Source organism: Eleutherodactylus coqui, chromosome 8 (assembly GCF_035609145.1).
Source record: "Eleutherodactylus coqui strain aEleCoq1 chromosome 8, aEleCoq1.hap1, whole genome shotgun sequence".
NCBI lineage: Eukaryota > Metazoa > Chordata > Amphibia > Anura > Eleutherodactylidae > Eleutherodactylus > Eleutherodactylus coqui.
In genome coordinates this window covers 123,540,574-123,560,178 of record NC_089844.1, presented here as the reverse complement: position 1 = coordinate 123,560,178, position 19,605 = coordinate 123,540,574, and the positions used below count along the sequence as shown (strand labels likewise).

At 47.6% G+C, this 19,605-nt stretch overlaps 1 protein-coding gene across 2 annotated transcripts in view; it reads left to right on the top strand.

Annotated features, from left to right (window-relative positions):
- Window positions 1–19,605, top strand: part of LOC136576784 (cytochrome P450 2W1-like) — a 94,394-nt gene that overhangs the window by 26,540 nt on the left and 48,249 nt on the right. The window contains exon 1 of one of the 2 annotated variants that reach the window (XM_066576350.1): window positions 18,384–18,426. The exons of the other annotated variant lie outside the window; for it this stretch is intronic. Within the exon in view, the coding sequence (XP_066432447.1) occupies window positions 18,421–18,426 (6 nt within the window). The 5' untranslated portion in view covers window positions 18,384–18,420. Of the gene's footprint in view, window positions 1–18,383; window positions 18,427–19,605 lie in introns of those variants that run through there. 2 annotated transcript variants of the gene reach the window in all.

Sequence of the window (19,605 nt, the reverse complement as noted above, 5' to 3'; positions counted from 1 at the left end):
GGGAATTTTACCATCAGCTTGTCCGCCAGGGTCCTGTGGTATAGCAACACTCTCGAAACCCTTTCCTCTTCAGGAATGAGAGTGGGAAGGTTCTCCTTATACCGTGGGTCGAGCAGTGTGTACACCCAGTAATCCGTAGTGGCCAGAATGCGTGTAACGCGAGGGTCACGAGAAAGGCATCCTAACATGAAGTCAGCCATGTGTGCCAGGGTACCTGTACGCAACACATGGCTGTCCGCACTAGGAAGATCACTTTCAGGATCCTCCTCCTCCTCCTCAGGCCATACACGCTGAAATGATGACAGGCAAGCAGCATGGGTACCGTCAGCAGTGGGCCAAGCTGTCTCTTCCCCCTCCTCCTCATCCTCCTCATGCTCCTCCTCCTCCTCCTGAACGCGCTGAGATATAGACAGGAGGGTGCTCTGACTATCCAGCGACATACTGTCTTCCCCCGGCTCTGTTTCCGAGCGCAAAGCGGCTGCCTTTATGGTTTGCAGGGAACTTCTCAAGATGCATAGCAGAGGAATGGTGACGCTAATGATTGCAGCATCGCCGCTCACCACCTGGGTAGACTGCTCAAAGTTTCGAAGGACCTGGCAGATGTCTGCCAACTAGGCCCACTCTTCTGAAAAGAATTGAGGAGGCTGACTCCCACTGCGCCGCCCATGTTGGAGTTGGTATTCCACTATAGCTCTACGCTGCTCATAGAGCCTAGCCAACATGTGGAGCGTAGAGTTCCACCGTGTGGGCACGTCGCACAGCAGTCGGTGCACTGGCAGATTAAACCGATGTTGCAGGGTGCGCAGGGTGGCAGCGTCCGTGTGGGACTTGCGGAAATGTGCGCAGAGGCGGCGCACCTTTACGAGCAGGTCTGACAAGCGTGGGTAGCTTTTCAGAAAGCGCTGAACCACCAAATTAAAGACGTGGGCCAGGCATGGCAAGTGCGTGAGGCTGCCGAGCTGCAGAGCCGCCACCAGGTTACGGCCGTTGTCACACACGACCATGCCCGGATGGAGGATCAGCGGCGCAAGCCAACGGTCGGTCTGCTCTGTCAGACCCTGCAGCAGTTCGTGGGCCGTGTGCCTCCTATCTCCTAAGCTGAGTAGTTTCAGCACGGCCTGCTGACGCTTGCCCACCGCTGTGCTGCGACGCCGCGCGACACCAACTGCTGGCGACGTCCTGCTGCTGCTGACACATCTAGATTGCGAGACAGAGGTTGAGGAGGAGGAGGAGGAGGAGGGTGCTTTAGTGGAAGAAGCATACACCGCCGAACATACCACCACCGAGCTGGGGCCCGCAATTCTGGGGGTGGGTAGGACGTGAGCGGTCCCAGGCTCTGACTCTGTCCCAGCCTCCACTAAATTCACCCAATGTGCCGTCAGGGAGATGTAGTGGCCCTGCCCGCCTGTGCTTGTCCACGTGTCCGTAGTTAAGTGGACCTTGCCATTAACCGCATTGGTGAGGGCGCGTACAATGTTGCGGGAGACGTGGTCGTGCAGGGCTGGGACGGCATATCGGGAAAAGTAGTGGCGACTGGGAACTGAGTAGCGCGGGGCCGCCGCCGCCATCATAGCTTTGAAAGCCTCCGTTTCCACAACCCTATACGGCAGCATCTCAAGGCTGATAAATTTGGCTATGTGGACGGTTAACGATTGAGCGTGCGGGTGCGTGGCGGCGTACTTGCGCTTGCGCTCCAACACTTGCGCTAGCGACGGCTGGACTGTGCGGTGCGAGACATTGGTGGATGGGGCCGAGGACAGCGGAGGTGAGGGTGTGGGTGCAGGCCATGAGACGGTAGTGCCTGTGTCCTGAGAGGGGGGTTGGATCTCAGTGGCAGGTTGGGGCACAGGGGGAGAGGCAGCGGTGCAAACTGGAGGCGGTGAACGGCCTTCGTCCCACCTTGTGGGGTGCTTGGCCATCATATGTCTGCGCATGCTGGTGGTGGTGAGGCTGTTGGTGGTGGTGAGGCTGTTGGTGGTGGTGAGGCTGTTGGTGGTGGTGAGGCTGTTGGTGGTGGCTCCCCGGCTGATCTTGGCGCGACAAAGGTTGCACACCAGTGTTCGTCGGTCGTCAGGCGTCTCGGTGAAAAACTGCCAGACCTTAGAGCACCTCGGCCTCTGCAGGGTGGCATGGCGCGAGGGTGTGCTTTGGGAAACAGTTGGTGGATTATTCGGTCTGGCCCTGCCTCTACCCCTGGTCACCGCACTGCCTCTTGCAACCTACCCTGCTGATGCCCTTGCCTCCCCCTCTGAAGACCTGTCCTGAGTAGGCGTTGCACACCAGGTGGGGTCAGTCACCTCATCGTCCTGCTGCTCTTCCTCCGAATCCTCTGTGCGCTGCTCCCTCGGACTTACTGCCCTTACTACTACCTCACTGCAAGACAACTGTGTCTCATCGTCATCGTCCTCCTCACCCACTGAAAGGTCTTGAGACAGTTGCCGGAAGTCCCCAGCCTCATCCCCCGGACCCCGGGAACTTTCCAATGGTTGTGCATCAGTGACGATAAACTCCTCTGGTGGGAGAGGAACCACTGCTGCCCAATCTGAGCAGGGGCCCGAGAACAGTTCCTGGGAGTCTTCCCGCTCCTGAGCATGTGTCATTGTAGTGGAGTGAGGAGGCTGGGAGGAAGGAGGAGCAGCAGACAGAGGATTCGGATTTGCAGCACTGGACGGCGCCGAACTCTGGGTGGATGATAGCTTGCTCGAAGCACTTTCTGCCATCCACGACAGGACCTGCTCACACTGCTCATTTTCTAATAAAGGTCTCCCGCGTGGATACATTAATTGGGCGATGAATGTGGGGACGCCAGAAACGTGCCTCTCTCCTAATCGCACAGCAGTCGGCTGCGACACACCTGGATCAGGAGCTCGGCCTGTGCCCACACCCTTACTTGGGCCTACGCGTCGTCCGCCGCGTCCACGTCCTCTCGACCTACCCCTACCCCTCAGCATGCTGTATTACCAGTGATTTCCAAGCTAGGAAAGAAATTGGCGCAAGCCTGCAGTAAAACGTAGCTGGCTGCGTCTGATTTTTTTTAACGTTCTGCACGCAGCACACACGTACCCAGAGCCCTGAGGACTGTCAGAGGCAGGCGAAATAGAATTTTTTCCCTTGTTTTTCAAAGAACAAGCCACACTGCGTCTATTCAATGAATACTACTAAGTTTAATAACTGTGTTGTGGCCCTGCAAATGTGTCAGAGAACTGCAGTGATGCAAAGTTATTGGCTCCAGCAGATCAGGGATTTCCCATGCAGGAAAAAAATTGGCGCAAGCCTGCAGTAAAACGTAGCTGGCTGAGTCTGATTTTTTTTAACGTTCTGCATGCAGCACACACGTACCCAGAGCCCTGAGGACTGTCAGAGGCAGGCGAAATTGAAAAACAAGGGAAAAAATTCTAAGGACAAGCCACACTGCGTCTATTCAATGAATAATGTATGTCTTCTGGCCCTGCCTACACAATTCTATCCCTGTAGTATTAATGCCAGGTGCAATGGTCTGCACAGCCGGTTTTGAGAAGAAAAAAAAAAATGCAACACTGCTAACAGCAGCCTGGACAGTACTGCACACGGATAGATGTGGCCCTAGAAAGGACCGTTGGGGTTCTTGAAGCCTACACTCCCTGCTAACACTCTCCCTGCCTAACCACCACTTCTGTCCCTATTGCAGGGCGCAATGCTCTGCAGATCCAATTTTGAAAAAAAAAAAAAAAAATACAGTGCTAACACAGTACTGCACACTATTAGATGTGGCCCTGAGAAGGACCGTTGGGGTACTTGAAGCCTACACTAACTCCTAACGCTCTCCCTACAGCAGCTCCAGCACGATACCACTGTCCCTCAGCTAACTCACAAGGCATGTGTGGCGAGCCGCGGGAGGGGCCGACTTTTATACTCGGGTGACATCTGATCGCCCCAGCCACTCACAGCAGGGGGGTGGTATAGGGCTTGAACGTCACAGGGGGAAGTTGTAATGCCTTCCCTGTCTTTCAATTGGCCAGAAAAGCGCGCTAACGTCTCAGAGGAAACTGAAAGTAACCGGAACACCGCGTGGTACTCGTTACGAGTAACGAGCATCCCGAACACCCTAATATTCGCACGAATATCAAGCTCGGACGAGTACGTTCGCTCATCTCTATTAAATACCAATTATGTATGTAAATGAAGTCTTCACTGAATGCAGGCTAATAGCTGGAGGCTATTCTCTGCACTCAGATTCTTTGTTCTCCATGGGAAAACAATGCTATCAGCACTCCCCCGTGGAGAACGACTGATAAAAGTGATTGTTAAAATCAAGTCAGCTTGATTTTAAGGTTCAGCAAAAAGTGCCCGAAATGCGGGTGCCAGGTGCCCATTTACATGCACCGATTATCGCTAAAACGATCGCCAATTAGCTTTGAAAAAATAAGCTCAGGTAGATCAACTACATTTCTGCCCTTCCTGTCACATAACTAAAGGCCCATTTAGACACAAGGATTAGCGCTCAAGATACATCTTTTGAGCAATAATCGTTGTGTCCATTTACAATGCACGTTGAGCGATCTTGTCGTCTGCATCCAGCTGTTTCGGAAGATGCAGAAGACAAGCGGGGTGTCCCCGCTTGTCTTCTGCATCCAGCTGTTTTCTGCACAAGCGCCCGGCTGTTATAAAGCCGAACGCTCCGAGCGGGCTATGAAGAACACAGCTGGACAACTGTGTTCTTCATACCCTGCCTGTGTTCAGGGAGCAAGATACAGCTGAAACAATAGTATCAGCTGTATTTCACTGTGAATTCCTTTTAAGGCTCATCGTTGTCTTATAGCACGCTGAAAGATCAATGATTAGCGACGGCTTAATGAAAACTGCACTATGTCAGTGCAGTTAGACACAATGATTATCGTTGAAAAGATGGCTTTTTAACGAATTGAGTGATAATGGTTCTGTCTAAATGGACCTTAACGCAAATCAACTATGCATTAACAGTTTTGATGTACCTGTAAGCACAGCGGTATAGTAGAGTTGAGTTTGTCAAATTACAGGCATACTAGCGATGTGTAGTTGTAATGAAAATCCCCACTAAAAAAGTAGTCTGATTACAAGTGTATCACAAGTAATCAGAACACTTTACGAACATGGGTCAAGTATACAACTTTCACTATAGCTATCTATATCACACTCACTATAGTTATATCCTTCACATTTAACCCCTTTCTGCTCCAGGGCGTACATTTACGTCCTTCAGCATCAGGGTATGTATGAAGAGAGTGTTTACAGGACGACCTCTCTTCATACAGTGCGGTTGTCAGCTGTTTATTACAGCTGATCGCCGATATTAACCCTTTAAGTGCCTGTGCCAATTCTGACAGTGGCATTTAAATACCTCGAACGATGTTCGGGGGTCCCGTAGGGCCCCCCTATTCCCCACAGTGAGATCGCAGGTGGGTTTGCGGGTGTCATGGCAGCCAGCGGCCATCTTAGCAGACTGTTTATCAATTCGTCCCCATGGGGTGGCTTCATAGACTGCCTTTCAGATTGCAGTATGATGTAATGCTATAGCATTACATCATACTGCAGGATCGATCAAAGTATTGCAAGTTGTGATCCCCTCGGTGGGGGTTAGAAAACGTAAAAATAAGTTCAATGGAGTTATAAAACTTTAAAAGAACCCCTATTTGCTATATGTATAATAAAAAAAATCTTAATCATAAACCAAAAAACATATTTGGTATCGCAGCATCCGTAAAAGGGGTGCATTATTTACCTTGCATGGTGAATGTCGTCCGAAAAAAATAAAGAACGTCAGAAACGCGCTTTTTTGGTCACTCTGTCTCCCAGAAAAAAAAATACAATAGAAAGCGAACAAAAGGTTGTATTTAATTCCGTAATAGTACCAATGTAAACTATAGGATGTCTTGGAAGAAATGAGCCCAACTACGTCGACGGAAACATAAAAAAGTTATTGCACGCAGAAGATGACAGCAGAAAATAATTAAAAAACAAAGATCTTTGAAAAAATATAAAAGTAGTACTGCGGAAAAAAAAAAAAAGTTTGGTATCGTAGTTCTCGTGCTGACCCATAGAATGACATCATATGGTACATTAAATAGTACCACAAAAAAACACAGCTTGTCGCGGCAAAAAGAAAAAAGCAAACAGCTACGCTGATGGATAAGTAAAGTAGTGACAATTTTTTTGTACATGACTGCAGGCTGAATGGTTTTGGTTTGCGTGCAGGTGGCAGCAGGCTGCATGGTTTTAGTATGTGTACAGGTGTAGATGACCGCAGGCTGCTTGGCTTAGGTCATGGGTAGACGCTCAGATGACTGTAGGCTGCTTGGCTTAGGTCATGGGTAGACGCTCAGATGACTGTAGGCTGCTTGGCTTAGGTCATGGGTAGACGCTCAGATGACTGTAGGCTGCATTGTTTAGGTATGGGTACAGATGCAGATGACTGCAAGCTGTATGATTTAGGTATGGGTACAGATGCAGATGACTGCAAGCTGTATGATTTAGGTATGGGTGCAGATGACTGCAAGCTGTATGATTTAGGTATGGGTACAGGTGCAGATGACTGCAAGCTGTATGATTTAGGTATGGGTACAGGTGCAGATGACTGCAAGCTGTATGATTTAGGTATGGGTACAGGTGCAGATGACTGCAAGCTGTATGATTTAGGTATGGGTACAGATGCAGATGACTGCAAGCTGTATGATTTAGGTATGGGTACAGATGCAGATGACTGCAAGCTGTATGATTTAGGTATGGGTACAGATGCAGATGACTGCAAGCTGTATGATTTAGGTATGGGTACAGATGCAGATGACTGCAAGCTGTATGATTTAGGTATGGGTACAGATGCAGATGACTGCAAGCTGTATGATTTAGGTATGGGTACAGATGCAGATGACTGCAAGCTGTATGATTTAGGTATGGGTACAGATGCAGATGACTGCAAGCTGTATGATTTAGGTATGGGTACAGATGCAGATGACTGCAAGCTGTATGATTTAGGTATGGGTACAGATGCAGATGACTGCAAGCTGTATGATTTAGGTATGGGTACAGATGCAGATGACTGCAAGCTGTATGATTTAGGTATGGGTACAGATGCAGATGACTGCAAGCTGTATGATTTAGGTATGGGTACAGATGCAGATGACTGCAAGCTGTATGATTTAGGTATGGGTACAGATGCAGATGACTGCAAGCTGTATGATTTAGGTATGGGTACAGATGCAGATGACTGCAAGCTGTATGATTTAGGTATGGGTACAGATGCAGATGACTGCAAGCTGTATGATTTAGGTATGGGTACAGATGCAGATGACTGCAAGCTGTATGATTTAGGTATGGGTACAAATGCAGATGACTGCAAGCTGTATGATTTAGGTATGGGTACAGATGCAGATGACTGCAAGCTGTATGATTTAGGTATGGGTACAGATGCAGATGTCTTCAGGCTGTATGGATTAGGTATGGGTACAGGTACAGATGACTGCAAGCTGTATGGTTTCGGTATGGGTACAGGTACAGATGACTGCAAGCTGTATGGTTTAGGTATGGGTACAGGTGCAGATGACTGCTGGCTGTATGGTTTAGGTATGGGTACAGGTGCAGATGACTGCTGGCTGTATGATTTGGATCTTGAGGGATCACTTTGACCTGGATACTGATCTGAAAAATAATAATAAACAGTGAATGTCAGCAATCAGAGAGATGTCACCTGTGATCACTGGAACTAAGGGCAGCTTTAAATAGGATAACTATCAGCCGGAAAAAAAAATTAAACAAGCGATTTTCTGTAACAGTTGTCTTGTGTAAACATAGGATCAACAAGGTATTGAGCAAGAAATTGCTCAATAGTTGCTAATCACTTTGTTTCAGGTCACTGAAACTTAATGCCTAGTTCATCTTTGAACGACTGTTTGTTCAGTGAGGATGCCGTTGGCCGGAAGTGATCTGTCTCCATTCACTGAACGACTATCGCTGCTGTGTGAAAACACAGGAGCAATAATCATTGGGACAACTGTCATGTGCTTACAGTCCTGACAGATGTCCTGTGTAAAGTAACCCTGAATACAATGTAATCACTATCACTGTTTAGAGCTGGTGTCTGATTACTGTATGATGATAGCTTTATTTTGAGGTATTCTAGAGCTAAACCCCTGTATCTAACTAAGCACATTGTTATAAAGGTTGTCTTGTAGATATAGTGCCTGTGAGAGGATGGATAGATAGACAGACAGATGTGCGTATTAATTTCTTTTACTGGTGGAGGAAAGGAGGTTTGCAGCTCATGCCCCTAATCTTTTCAGACTTTAAACAACATTCTTGGTTGCTAGTGTTGACGAGAATATTGTTCTCTTTCTCTTACAAGTCATTGGTTAGATCACACATGGAATATGGTGTACAGTTTTAGGCACCGGTACTAAAGAAGGACATATTAGAACTAGAGATGAGCGAACGTACTCGTCCGAGCTTGATACTCATTCGAGTATTAGCGTGTTCGAGATGCTCGTTACTCGTGACGAGTACCACGCGATGTTCGAGTTACTTTCACTTCATCTCTGAGACGTTAGCGCGCTTTTCTGGCCAATTGAAAGACAGGGAAGGCATTACGACTTCCCCCTGCGACATTCAAGCCCTATACCACCCCCCTGCAGTGAGTGGCTGGCGAGATCAGGTGTCACCCGAGTATAAAAATCGGCCCCTCCCGCGGCTCGCCACAGATGCGTTCTGACATAGAGGAGGGAAAGTGCTGTCTTGGTGGAGCTGCTATAGGGAGAGCGTTAGGAGTATTTTAGGCTTCAAGAACCCCAACGGTCCTTCTTAGGGCCACATCTAACCGTGTGCAGTACTGTGGAGGCTGCTTTTTGCAGTGTTGCCCTTTTTTTTTTTTTTGGTATATCGGCCGTGCAGAGCATTGCACCCTGCAGTAATACTCCAGGGCCAGAAGTGGTGGTTAGGCAGGGACAGAAGACATATTGATTGAATATAGGTAGTGGGCCTTTGCAAAAACGTTTGGGGAAAAAAATCTATTTGGGCTGCCTGTGACTGTCCTCAGTGTTCTGGGTCTGTGCTGGGTGTAGTAGTCCTCCAAATTCATACGCAGCCAGCTAAGTGTTACAGCAGGCTTGCGCAAAATTGTTTCCTGGCGTTCCGTAAGCGAAGTCAGCCTCCAACCACAGGCCAATAAGCGGCACATTTAATTACAGCGTTCTGTTTCTGCATTACTGGTAATACAGCATGCTGAGGGGTAGGGGTAGGCCTAGAGGACGTGGACGCCCAAGTCAGGGTGTGGGCACAGGCCGAGCTCCTGATCCAGGTGTATCGCAGCCGACTGCTGCGGTATTAGGAGAGAGGCACGTTTCTGGCGTCCCCACATTCATTGCACAATTAATGGGTCCACGCGGTAGACCTTTATTAGAAAATGAGCAGTGTGAGTATGTCCTGTCGTGGATGGCAGAAAGTGCATCCAGCAATCTATCGTCCACCCACAGTTCTGCGCCGTCCACTGCTGCAACTCAGAATCCTCTGGCTGCTGCTCCTCCTTCCTCCCAGCCTCCTCACTCCATTACAATGACACATTCTGAGGAGCGGGCAGACTCCCAGGAACTGTTCTCGGGCCCCTGCTCAGATTGGGCAGCAGTGGTTCCTCTCCCACCAGAGGAGTTTATCGTGACTGATGCCCAACCATTGGAAAGTTCCCGGGGTCCGGGGGATGAGGCTGGGGACTTCCGGCAACTGTCTCAAGACCTTTCAGTGGGTGAGGAGGCCGATGACGATGGGACACAGTTGTCTATCAGTGAGGTAGTAGTAAGGGCAGTAAGTTTGAGGGAGGAGCGCACAGAGGATTCGGAGGAAGAGCAGCAGGACAATGAGGTGACTGACCCCACCTGGTTTGCTACGCCTACTGAGGACAGGTCTTCAGAGGGGGAGGCAAGGGCAGCAGCAGGGCAGGTTGCAAGAGGCAGTGCGGTGGCCAGGGGTAGAGGCAGGGCCAGACCGAATAATCCACCAACTGTTTCCCAAAGCGCCCCCTCGCGCCATGCCACCCTGCAGAGGTCGAGGTGCTCAAAGGTCTGGCAGTTTTTCACTGAGAGTGCAGACGACCGACGAACAGTGGTGTGCAACCTTTGTCGCGCCAAGATCAGCCGGGGAGCCACCACCACCAGCAGCATGCGCAGACATATGGTGGCCAAGCACCCCACAAGGTGGGATGAAGGCCGTTCACCGCCTCAGGTTTGCACCGCTGCCTCTCCCCCTGTGCCCCAACCTGCCACTAAGATCCAACCCCCCTCTCAGGGCACAGGCACTACCGTCTCCTGGCCTGCACCCACACCCTCACCTCCGCTGTCCTCGGCCCCATCCACCAATGTCTGTCAGCGCACCGTCCAGCCGTCGCTAGCGCAAGTATGCCGCCACGCACCCGCACGCTCAAGCGTTAAACGTGCACATAGCCAAATTTATCAGCCTGGAGATGCTGCCGTATAGGGTTGTGGAAACGGAGTCTTTCAAAAGTATGATGGCGGCGGCGGCCCCGCGCTACTCAGTTCCCAGTCGCCACTACTTTTCCCGATGTGCTGTCCCAACCCTGCACGACCACGTCTCCCGCAACATTGTACGCGCCCTCACCAATACGGTTACTGGCAAGGTCCACTTAACAACGGACACGTGGACAAGCACAGGCGGGCAGGGCCACTATATCTCCCTGACGGCACATTGGGTGAATTTATATAACATGCATATACTGGATATCAACAGACCAGACCTTACTCTTATGAAGGTAAAAGAATAACTTTAGTTCTGATGACTAAACGTGCTCTGATTTCATAGATGCCAATGTTACAATTTGCCTCCAATCGTTGACCTTGGAAATATGTTTATACAGTCTTCTTGGTTGATGTCATTACCGATTTACAAAATTATCATATTCAGTTCATATTGATGAAATTTAAGTGTTTGTTACTAGGTGGATGTTCACCAACAATCAGTTATACATTGACCAGGACACTGGGGCTTTAAACTGATTGTTTGATTGAGGGTAAGGGAGGTGTAGTTGCAAAGTTGTAAATGGTGCCGATTTCACATCAGCTGTTGTTGCAGATTTCGTGGGTTAAAATCTGCAGACAAATCTGCATTATACATTTCAAACACACTGCTGAGTCTGCAGAAATTTTCTACTCCATTACATAATGCAGGGAGGCATCCTTAATGTTCCATATAATGTACTGAAAAACTTTGAACATTTTCTAAGTGGGGTTCATTGGGAAAAACGTCCATGGTGCGGTAAAAATGACATGTTAACATTATTCTGCATTACGCTTATATAGTCTTTATAGTGTTCTACTACTTTTAATAAACATAAAACTTTAAAAAATGCTTTTTGTTGTCATTCAAACTCGTAACTTTTTTTACTTTTCTGTCAGTGAGACTGTGTGGGAGCTTGATTTTTTTTTAGGGTGTGGTGTAGTTTTTGTTGGTACTAATATGCAGCATATGTGACTTGATTAATTTTTATTCCACTTATATTGAGTGACAGGGTGAGAAAAAAAAAAACCACAGTTCTGGCACTGTGTACTTTTCTTTTTTGTTACAGCTAGAGATGAGCCAGCGTGCTCATTTAAGACTGCCGCCCCCACATGCTGCTTCAGCGAGTACACAGTTACTCGAAAACACTGCTACTCGCTCATCTCTAGTTACAGCATTCACTGTGCGTATTAATGTGATATTTTGATATTTAGGACTTTTACAGTGTGCTTTATCGGGATTGTATGTGCTCCCAGGTCTTTTGGTTCTAAGCACGTGCAGGAGCACATCACTGCACTTGTGGATGATTTGGCTGGCTGATTGTGTGGATTGCTGCAGCCAGCCAATCACCTGCTATAGGATGTTGTTTGTTGTACTTATCTTATCATGAACTTTCAGAACCCTAGTGATAGTATGTATGGGTGTGTCTGTTTAGTTTATGTCTGAGTTCCATTCTGCCTGTAGTTATACAGACAGCTGTGGTGTGGGGTTAGCAGAGTTCCCCTTTTCCCCTACTTTTTCTTGTTTGGTCTGTTTGGGGGTCTGTGTCTGGTCTTGAGTGCATATTCATCCCTTTAGGTTTATATATATATTACAATCGTGTAGGTTGCTCTGCATGAACATAACATATGGAAACTGCAATACCAAATATGTCAATTTTGGGGGTTTGATTTTTTTACATGAGAATTGGGAAAACAGGATTTTTAACATTTCTTTTTGTTTAATCAATTTAAAATTTCTTTAGTACGCCCCCTGCACACGGGCGGAAATTCTGCAGCGGGATTTCCCGCAGAATTTCCGACCTGTGCCCGCCTGCATAGGATTGCATTGAAAAACGCAAAAAAATCAAACCGCATCATGTTCTTATTCTGTGCGGGTCTCGCAGAGTTGAATGACACACAAGGTCTCACACAGCAGACGAAGACTTCGGAGTCTGTGGGTATTGCATTGGAAGGAGGATGGGGGGGGGGGGGATTACAGACAAGGTGTTGTCTTGGTCTGCTCTGTGACCTTGTGTGTCATCATTCCCCCCCTCCCTTCCCCCTTCCTCCACACACACTCCATTATTGTTTTTTTGTCTGTCCTTGTTCCTCAACCCCCCCATGGTGCCATCAGTGTATGCTACAGACAGGAATGATAAGGGGATTGTGAGTCAGCTGAAGTAATTGAGACACAGCCAGTGGGTTGGGTAGAGAGACAGGGCAAGACTATGAGGGACTGTTATCTGTGATTACATCTTAAATACGTCTTGAGACCATTTACACAAGCAGATAATCGCTCAAAGATCTCTCAAATGACAGTTTGAGCAATAGCTTTGAGGGATTATTTTGCATAAAAATTAATTTGTATTTAAGTAGCTACTCAGCTACTTAAATACCAATTATGTATGTAAATGAAGTCTTCACTGAATGCAGGCTAATAGCTGGAGGCTATTCTCTGCACTCAGATTCTTTGTTCTCCATGGGAAAACAATGCTATCAGCACTCCCCCGTGGAGAACGACTGATAAAAGTGATTGTTAAAATCAAGTCAGCTTGATTTTAAGGATCAGCAAAAAGTGCCCGAAATGCGGGTGCCAGGTGCCCATTTACATGCACCGATTATCGCTAAAACGATCGCCAATTAGCTTTGAAAACATAAGCTCAGGTAGATCAACTACATTTCTGCCCTTCCTGTCACATAACTAAAGGCCCATTTAGACACAAGGATTAGCGCTCAAAATACATCTTTTGAGCGATAATCGTTGTGTCCATTTACAATGCACGTTGAGCGATCTTGTCTTCTGCATCCAGCTGTTCCCCGCTCGGTGCGCCTGGCTGTTATACAGCCAAGTGCTCTGAACGGAAGATGCAGAAGACAAGCGGGGTGTCCCCGCATGTCTTCTGCATCCAGCTGTTTTCTGCACAAGCGCCCGGCTGTTATAAAGCCGAACGCTCCGAGCGGGCTATGAAGAACACAGCTGGACAACTGCGTTCTTCATACCCTGCCTGTGTTCAGGGAGCAAGATACAGCTGAAACAATAGTATCAGCTGTATTTCACTGTGAATTCCTTTTAAGGCTCATCGTTGTCTTATAGCACGCTGAAAGATCAATGATTAGCGACGGCCTAATGAAAACTGCACTGTGTCAGTGCAGTTAGACACAATGATTATCGCTCAAAAGATGGCTTTTTAACGAATTGAGTGATAATGGTTCTGTCTAAATGGACCTTAACGCAAATCAACTATGCATTAACAGTTTTGATTTACCTGTAAGCACAGCGGTATAGTAGAGTTGAGTTTGTCAACTCTATACTAGCGATGTGTAGTTGTAATGAAAATCCCCACTAAAAAAGTAGTCTGATTACAAGTGTATCACAAGTAATCAGAACACTTTACAAACATGGGTCAAGTATACAACTTTCACTATAGCTATCTAGATCACACTCACTATAGTTATATTCTTCACATTTAACCTCTTTCTGCTCCAGGGCGTACATTTACGTCCTTCAGGATCAGGGTATGTATGAAGAGAGTGTTTACAGGACGACCTCTCTTCATACAGTGCGGTTGTCAGCTGTTTATTACAGCTGATCAACGATATTAACCCTTTAAGTGCCTGTGCCAATTCTGACAGTGGCATTTAAATACCTCGAACGATGTTCGGGGGTCCCGTAGGGCCCCCTATTCCCCACAGTGAGATCGCAGGTGGGTTTGCGGGTATCATGGCAGCCAGCGGCCATCTTAGCAGACTGTTTAGCAAGTCGTCCCCATGGGGTGGCTTCATAGACTGCCTTTCAGATTGCAGTATGATGTAATGCTATAGCATGATTTAGGTATGGGTACAGATGCAGATGACTGCAAGCTGTATGATTTAGGTATGGGTACAGATGCAGATGACTGCAAGCTGTATGATTTAGGTATGGGTACAGATGCAGATGACTGCAAGCTGTATGATTTAGGTATGGGTACAGATGCAGATGACTGCAAGCTGTATGATTTAGGTATGGGTGCAGATGTCTTCAGGCTGTATGGATTAGGTATGGGTACAGGTACAGATGACTGCAAGCTGTATGGTTTAGGTATGGGTACAGGTACAGATGACTGCAAGCTGTATGGTTTAGGTATGGGTACAGGTACAGATGACTGCTGGCTGTATGATTTGGATCTTGAGGGATCACTTTGACCTGGATACTGATCTGAAAAATAATAATAAACAACAGTGAATGTCAGCAATCAGAGAGATGTCACCTGTGATCACTGGAAGTAAGGGCAGCTTTAAATAGGATAACTATCAGCCGGAAAAAAAAATTAAACAAGCGATTTTCTGTAACAGTTGTCTTGTGTAAACATAGGATCAACAAGGTATTGAGCAAGAAATTGCTCAATAGTTGCTAATCACTTTGTTTCAGGTCACTGAAACTTAATGCCTAGTTCAGGTCACTGAAACTTAATGCCTAGTTCATCTTTGAACGACTGTTTGTTCAGTGAGGATGATGGTGGCCGGAAGTGATCTGTCTCCATTCACTGAACGACTATCGCTGCTGTGTGAAAACACAGGAGCAATAATCATTGGGACAACTGTCATGTGCTTACAGTCCTGACAGATGTCCTGTGTAAAGTAACCCTGAATACAATGTAATCACTATCAATGTTTAGAGCTGGTGTCTGATTACTGTATGATGATAGCTTTATTTTGAGGTATTCTAGAGCTAAACCCCTGTATCTAACTAAGCACAGTGTTATAAAGGTTGTCTTGTAGATATAGTGCCTGTGAGAGGATGGATAGATAGACAGACAGACAGATGTGCGTATTAATTTCTTTTACTGGTGGAGGAAAGGAGGTTTGCAGCTCATGCCCCTAATCTTTTCAGACTTTAAACAACATTCTTGGTTGCTAGTGTTGACGAGAATATTCTTCTCTTTATCTTACAAGTCATTGGTTAGATCACACATGGAATATGGTGTACAGTTTTAGGCACCGGTACTAAAGAAGGACATATTAGAACTAGAGATGAGCGAACGTACTCGTCCGAGCTTGATACTCATTCGAGTATTAGTGTGTTCGAGATGCTCGTTACTCGTAACGAGTACCACGCGATGTTCGAGTTACTTTCACTTTCATCTCTGAGACGTTAGCGCGCTTTTCTTGCCAATTGAAAGACAGGGAAGGCATTACAACTTCCCCCTGCGACGTTCAAGTCCTATACCACCCCCCTGCAGTGAGTGGCTGGCGAGATCAGGTGTCACCCGAGTATAAAAATCGGCCCCTCCCGCGGCTCGCCACAGATGCGTTCTGACATAGAGGAGGGAAAGTGCTGTCTTGGTGGAGCTGCTATAGGGAGAGCGTTAGGAGTATTTTAGGCTTCAAGAACCCCAACGGTCCTTCTTAGGGCCACATCTAACCGTGTGTAGTACTGTGGAGGCTGCTTTTTGCAGTGTTGCACTTTTTTTTTTTTGGTATATCGGCCGTGCAGAGCATTGCACCCTGCAGTAATACTCCAGGGCCAGAAGTGGTGGTTAGGCAGGGACAGAAGACATATTGATTGAATATAGGCAGTGGGCCTTTGCAAAAACGTTTGGGGAAAAAAAATCTATTTGGGCTGCCTTTGACTGTCCTCAGTGTTCTGGGTCTGTACTGGGTGTAGTAGTCCTCCAAATTCATACGCAGCCAGCTAAGTGTTACAGCAGGCTTGCGCAAAATTATTTCCTGGCTCTGTCTGGGCTGTTAAATCACCGCTGTATTGCAGTCCACAGTGCAACACTCTGCAGTTCTTTGACATACTCCAGGGCCAGTAGCGGTGAGCCAGGGACAGAAGACATATTGATTGAATATAGGCAGTGGGCCTTTGCAAAAACATTTGGAGAAAAAAAATCTATTTGGGCTGCCTGTGACTGTCCTCAGTGTTCTGGGTCTGTACTGGGTGTAGTAGTCCTCCAAATTCATACGCAGCCAGCTAAGTGTTACAGCAGGCTTGCGCAAAATTATTTCCTGGCTCTGTCTGGGCTGTTAAATCACCGCTGTATTGCAGTCCACAGTGCAACACTCTGCAGTTCTTTGACATACTCCAGGGCCAGTAGCGGTGAGGCAGGGACAGAAGACATATTGATTGAATATAGGCAGTGGGCCTTTGCAAAAACATTTGGGGAAAAAAATCTATTTGGGCTGCCTGTGACTGTCCTCAGTGTTCTGGGTCTGTGCTGGGTGTAGTTGTCCTCCAAATTCATACGCAGCCAGCTAAGTGTTACAGCAGGCTTGCGCAAAATTATTTCCTGGCGTTCCGTAAGCAAAGTCAGCCTCCAACCACAGGCCAATAAGCGGCACATTTAATTACAGCGTTCTGTTTCTGCATTACTGGTAATACAGCATGCTGGAGGGTAGGGGTAGGCCTAGAGGACGTGGACGCGGGCGAGGACGCGGAGGCCCAAGTCAGGGTGTGGGCACAGGCCGAGCTCCTGATCCAGGTGTATCGCAGCCGACTGCTGCGGGATTAGGAGAGAGGCACGTTTCTGGCGTCCCCACATTCATCGCACAATTAATGGGTCCACGCGGTAGACCTTTATTAGAAAATGAGCAGTGTGAGCAGGTCCTGTCGTGGATGGCAGAAAGTGCATCCAGCAATCTATTGTCCACCCATAGTTCTGCGCCGTCCACTGCTGCAACTCAGAATCCTCTGGCTGCTGCTTCTCCTTCCTCCCAGCCTCCTCACTCCATTACAATGACACATTCTGAGGAGCGGGCAGACTCCCAGGAACTGTTCTCGGACTCCTGCTCAGATTGGGCAGCAGTGGTTCCTCTCCCACCAGAGGAGTTTATCGTGACTGATGCCCAACCATTGGAAAGTTCCCGAGGTCCGGGGGATGAGGCTGGGGACTTCCGGCAACTGTCTCAAGACCTTTCAGTGGGTGAGGAGGCCGATGACGATGAGACACAGTTGTCTATCAGTGAGGTAGTAGTAAGGGCAGTAAGTCCGAGGGAGGAGCGCACAGAGGATTCGGAGGAAGAGCAGCAGGACAATGAGGTGACTGACCCCACCTGGTTTGCTACGCCTACTGAGGACAGGTCTTCAGAGGGGAGGCAAGGGCAGCAGCAGGGCAGGTTGCAAGAGGCAGTGCGGTGGCCAGGGGTAGAGGCAGGGCCAGACCGAATAATCCACCAACTGTTTCCCAAAGCGCCCCCTCGCGCCATGCCACCCTGCAGAGGTCGAGGTGCTCAAAGGTCTGGCAGTTTTTCACTGAGAGTGCAGACGACCAACGAACAGTGGTGTGCAACCTTTGTCGCGCCAAGATCAGCCGGGGAGCCACCACCACCAGCAGCATGCGCAGACATATGGTGGCCAAGCACCCCACACGGTGGGATGAAGGCCGTTCACCGCCTCCGGTTTGCACCGCTGCCTCTCCCCCTGTGCCCCAACCTGCCACTAAGATCCAACCCCCCTCTCAGGGCACAGGCACTACCGTCTCCTGGCCTGCACCCACACCCTCACCTCCGCTGTCCTCGGCCCCATCCACCAATGTCTGTCAGCGCACCGTCCAGCCGTCGCTAGCGCAAGTGTTGGAGCGCAAGCGCAAGTATGCCGCCACGCACCCGCACGCTCAAGCGTTAAACGTGCACAGCCAAATTTATCAGCCTGGAGATGCTGCCGTATAGGGTTGTGGAAACGGAGTCTTTCAAAAGTATGATGGCGGTGGCGGCCCCGCGCTACTCAGTTCCCAGTCGCCACTACTTTTCCCGATGTGCCGTCCCAACCCTGCACGACCACGTCTCCCGCAACATTGTACGCGCCCTCACCAATGCGGTTACTGGCAAGGTCCACTTAACAACGGACACGTGGACGAGCACAGGCGGGCAGGGCCACTATATCTCCCTGACGGCACATTGGGTGAATTTATATAACATGCATATACTGGATATCAACAGACCAGACCTTACTCTTATGAAGGTAAAAAAATAACTTTAGTTCTGATGACTAAACGTGCTCTGATTTCATAGATGCCAATGTTACAATTTGTCTCCAATCGTTGACCTTGGAAATATGTTTATACAGTCTTCTTGGTTGATGTCATTACCGATTTACAAAGTTATCATATTCAGTTCATATTGATGAAATGTAAGTGTTTGTTACTAGGTGGATGTTCACCAACAATCAGTTATACATTGACCAGGACACTGGGGCTTTAAACTGATTGTTTGATTGAGGGTAAGGGAGGTGTAGTTGCAAAGTTGTAAATGGCGCAGATTTCACATCAGCTGTTGTTGCAGATTTCATGGGTTAAAATCTGCAGACAAATCTGCATTATACATTTCAAACACACTGCTGAGTCTGCAGAAATTTTCTACTCCATTACATAATGCAGGGAGGCATCCTTAATGTTCCATATAATGTACTGAAAAACGTTGAACATTTTCTAACTGGGGTTCATTGGGAAAAACAATTGTGCTTTTTTTGGAGGGTTTCGCTTTTCTGACGTCCATGGTGCGGTAAAAATGACCTGTTAACATTATTCTGCATTACATTTATATAGTCTTTATAGTGTTCTAATAATAATAATAATAATAATCTTTATTTGTATAGCGCCAACTTATTCCGCAGTTCTACTACTTTTAATAAACATAAAACTTTAAAAAATGCTTTTTGTTGTCATATTCAAACTCGTAACTTTTTTTACTTTTCTGTCAGTGAGACTGTGTGGGAGCTTTTTTTTTTTTTAGGGTGTGGTGTAGTTTTTGTTGGTACTAATATGCAGCATATGTGACTTGATTAATTTTTATTCCACTTATTTTGAGTGACAGGGTGACAAAAAAAACCACAGTTCTGGCACTGTATACTTTTCTTTTTTGTTACAGCTAGAGATGAGCCAGCGTGCTCATTTAAGACTGCCGCCCCCACATGCTGCTTCAGCGAGTACACAGTTACTCGAAAACACTGCTACTCGCTCATCTCTAGTTACAGCATTCACTGTGCGTATTAATGTGATATTTAGGACTTTTACAGTGTGCTTTATCGGGATTGTATGTGCTCCCAGGTCTTTTGGTTCTAAGCACGTGCAGGAGCACATCACTGCACTTGTGGATGATTTGGCTGGCTGATTGTGTGGATTGCTGCAGCCAGCCAATCACC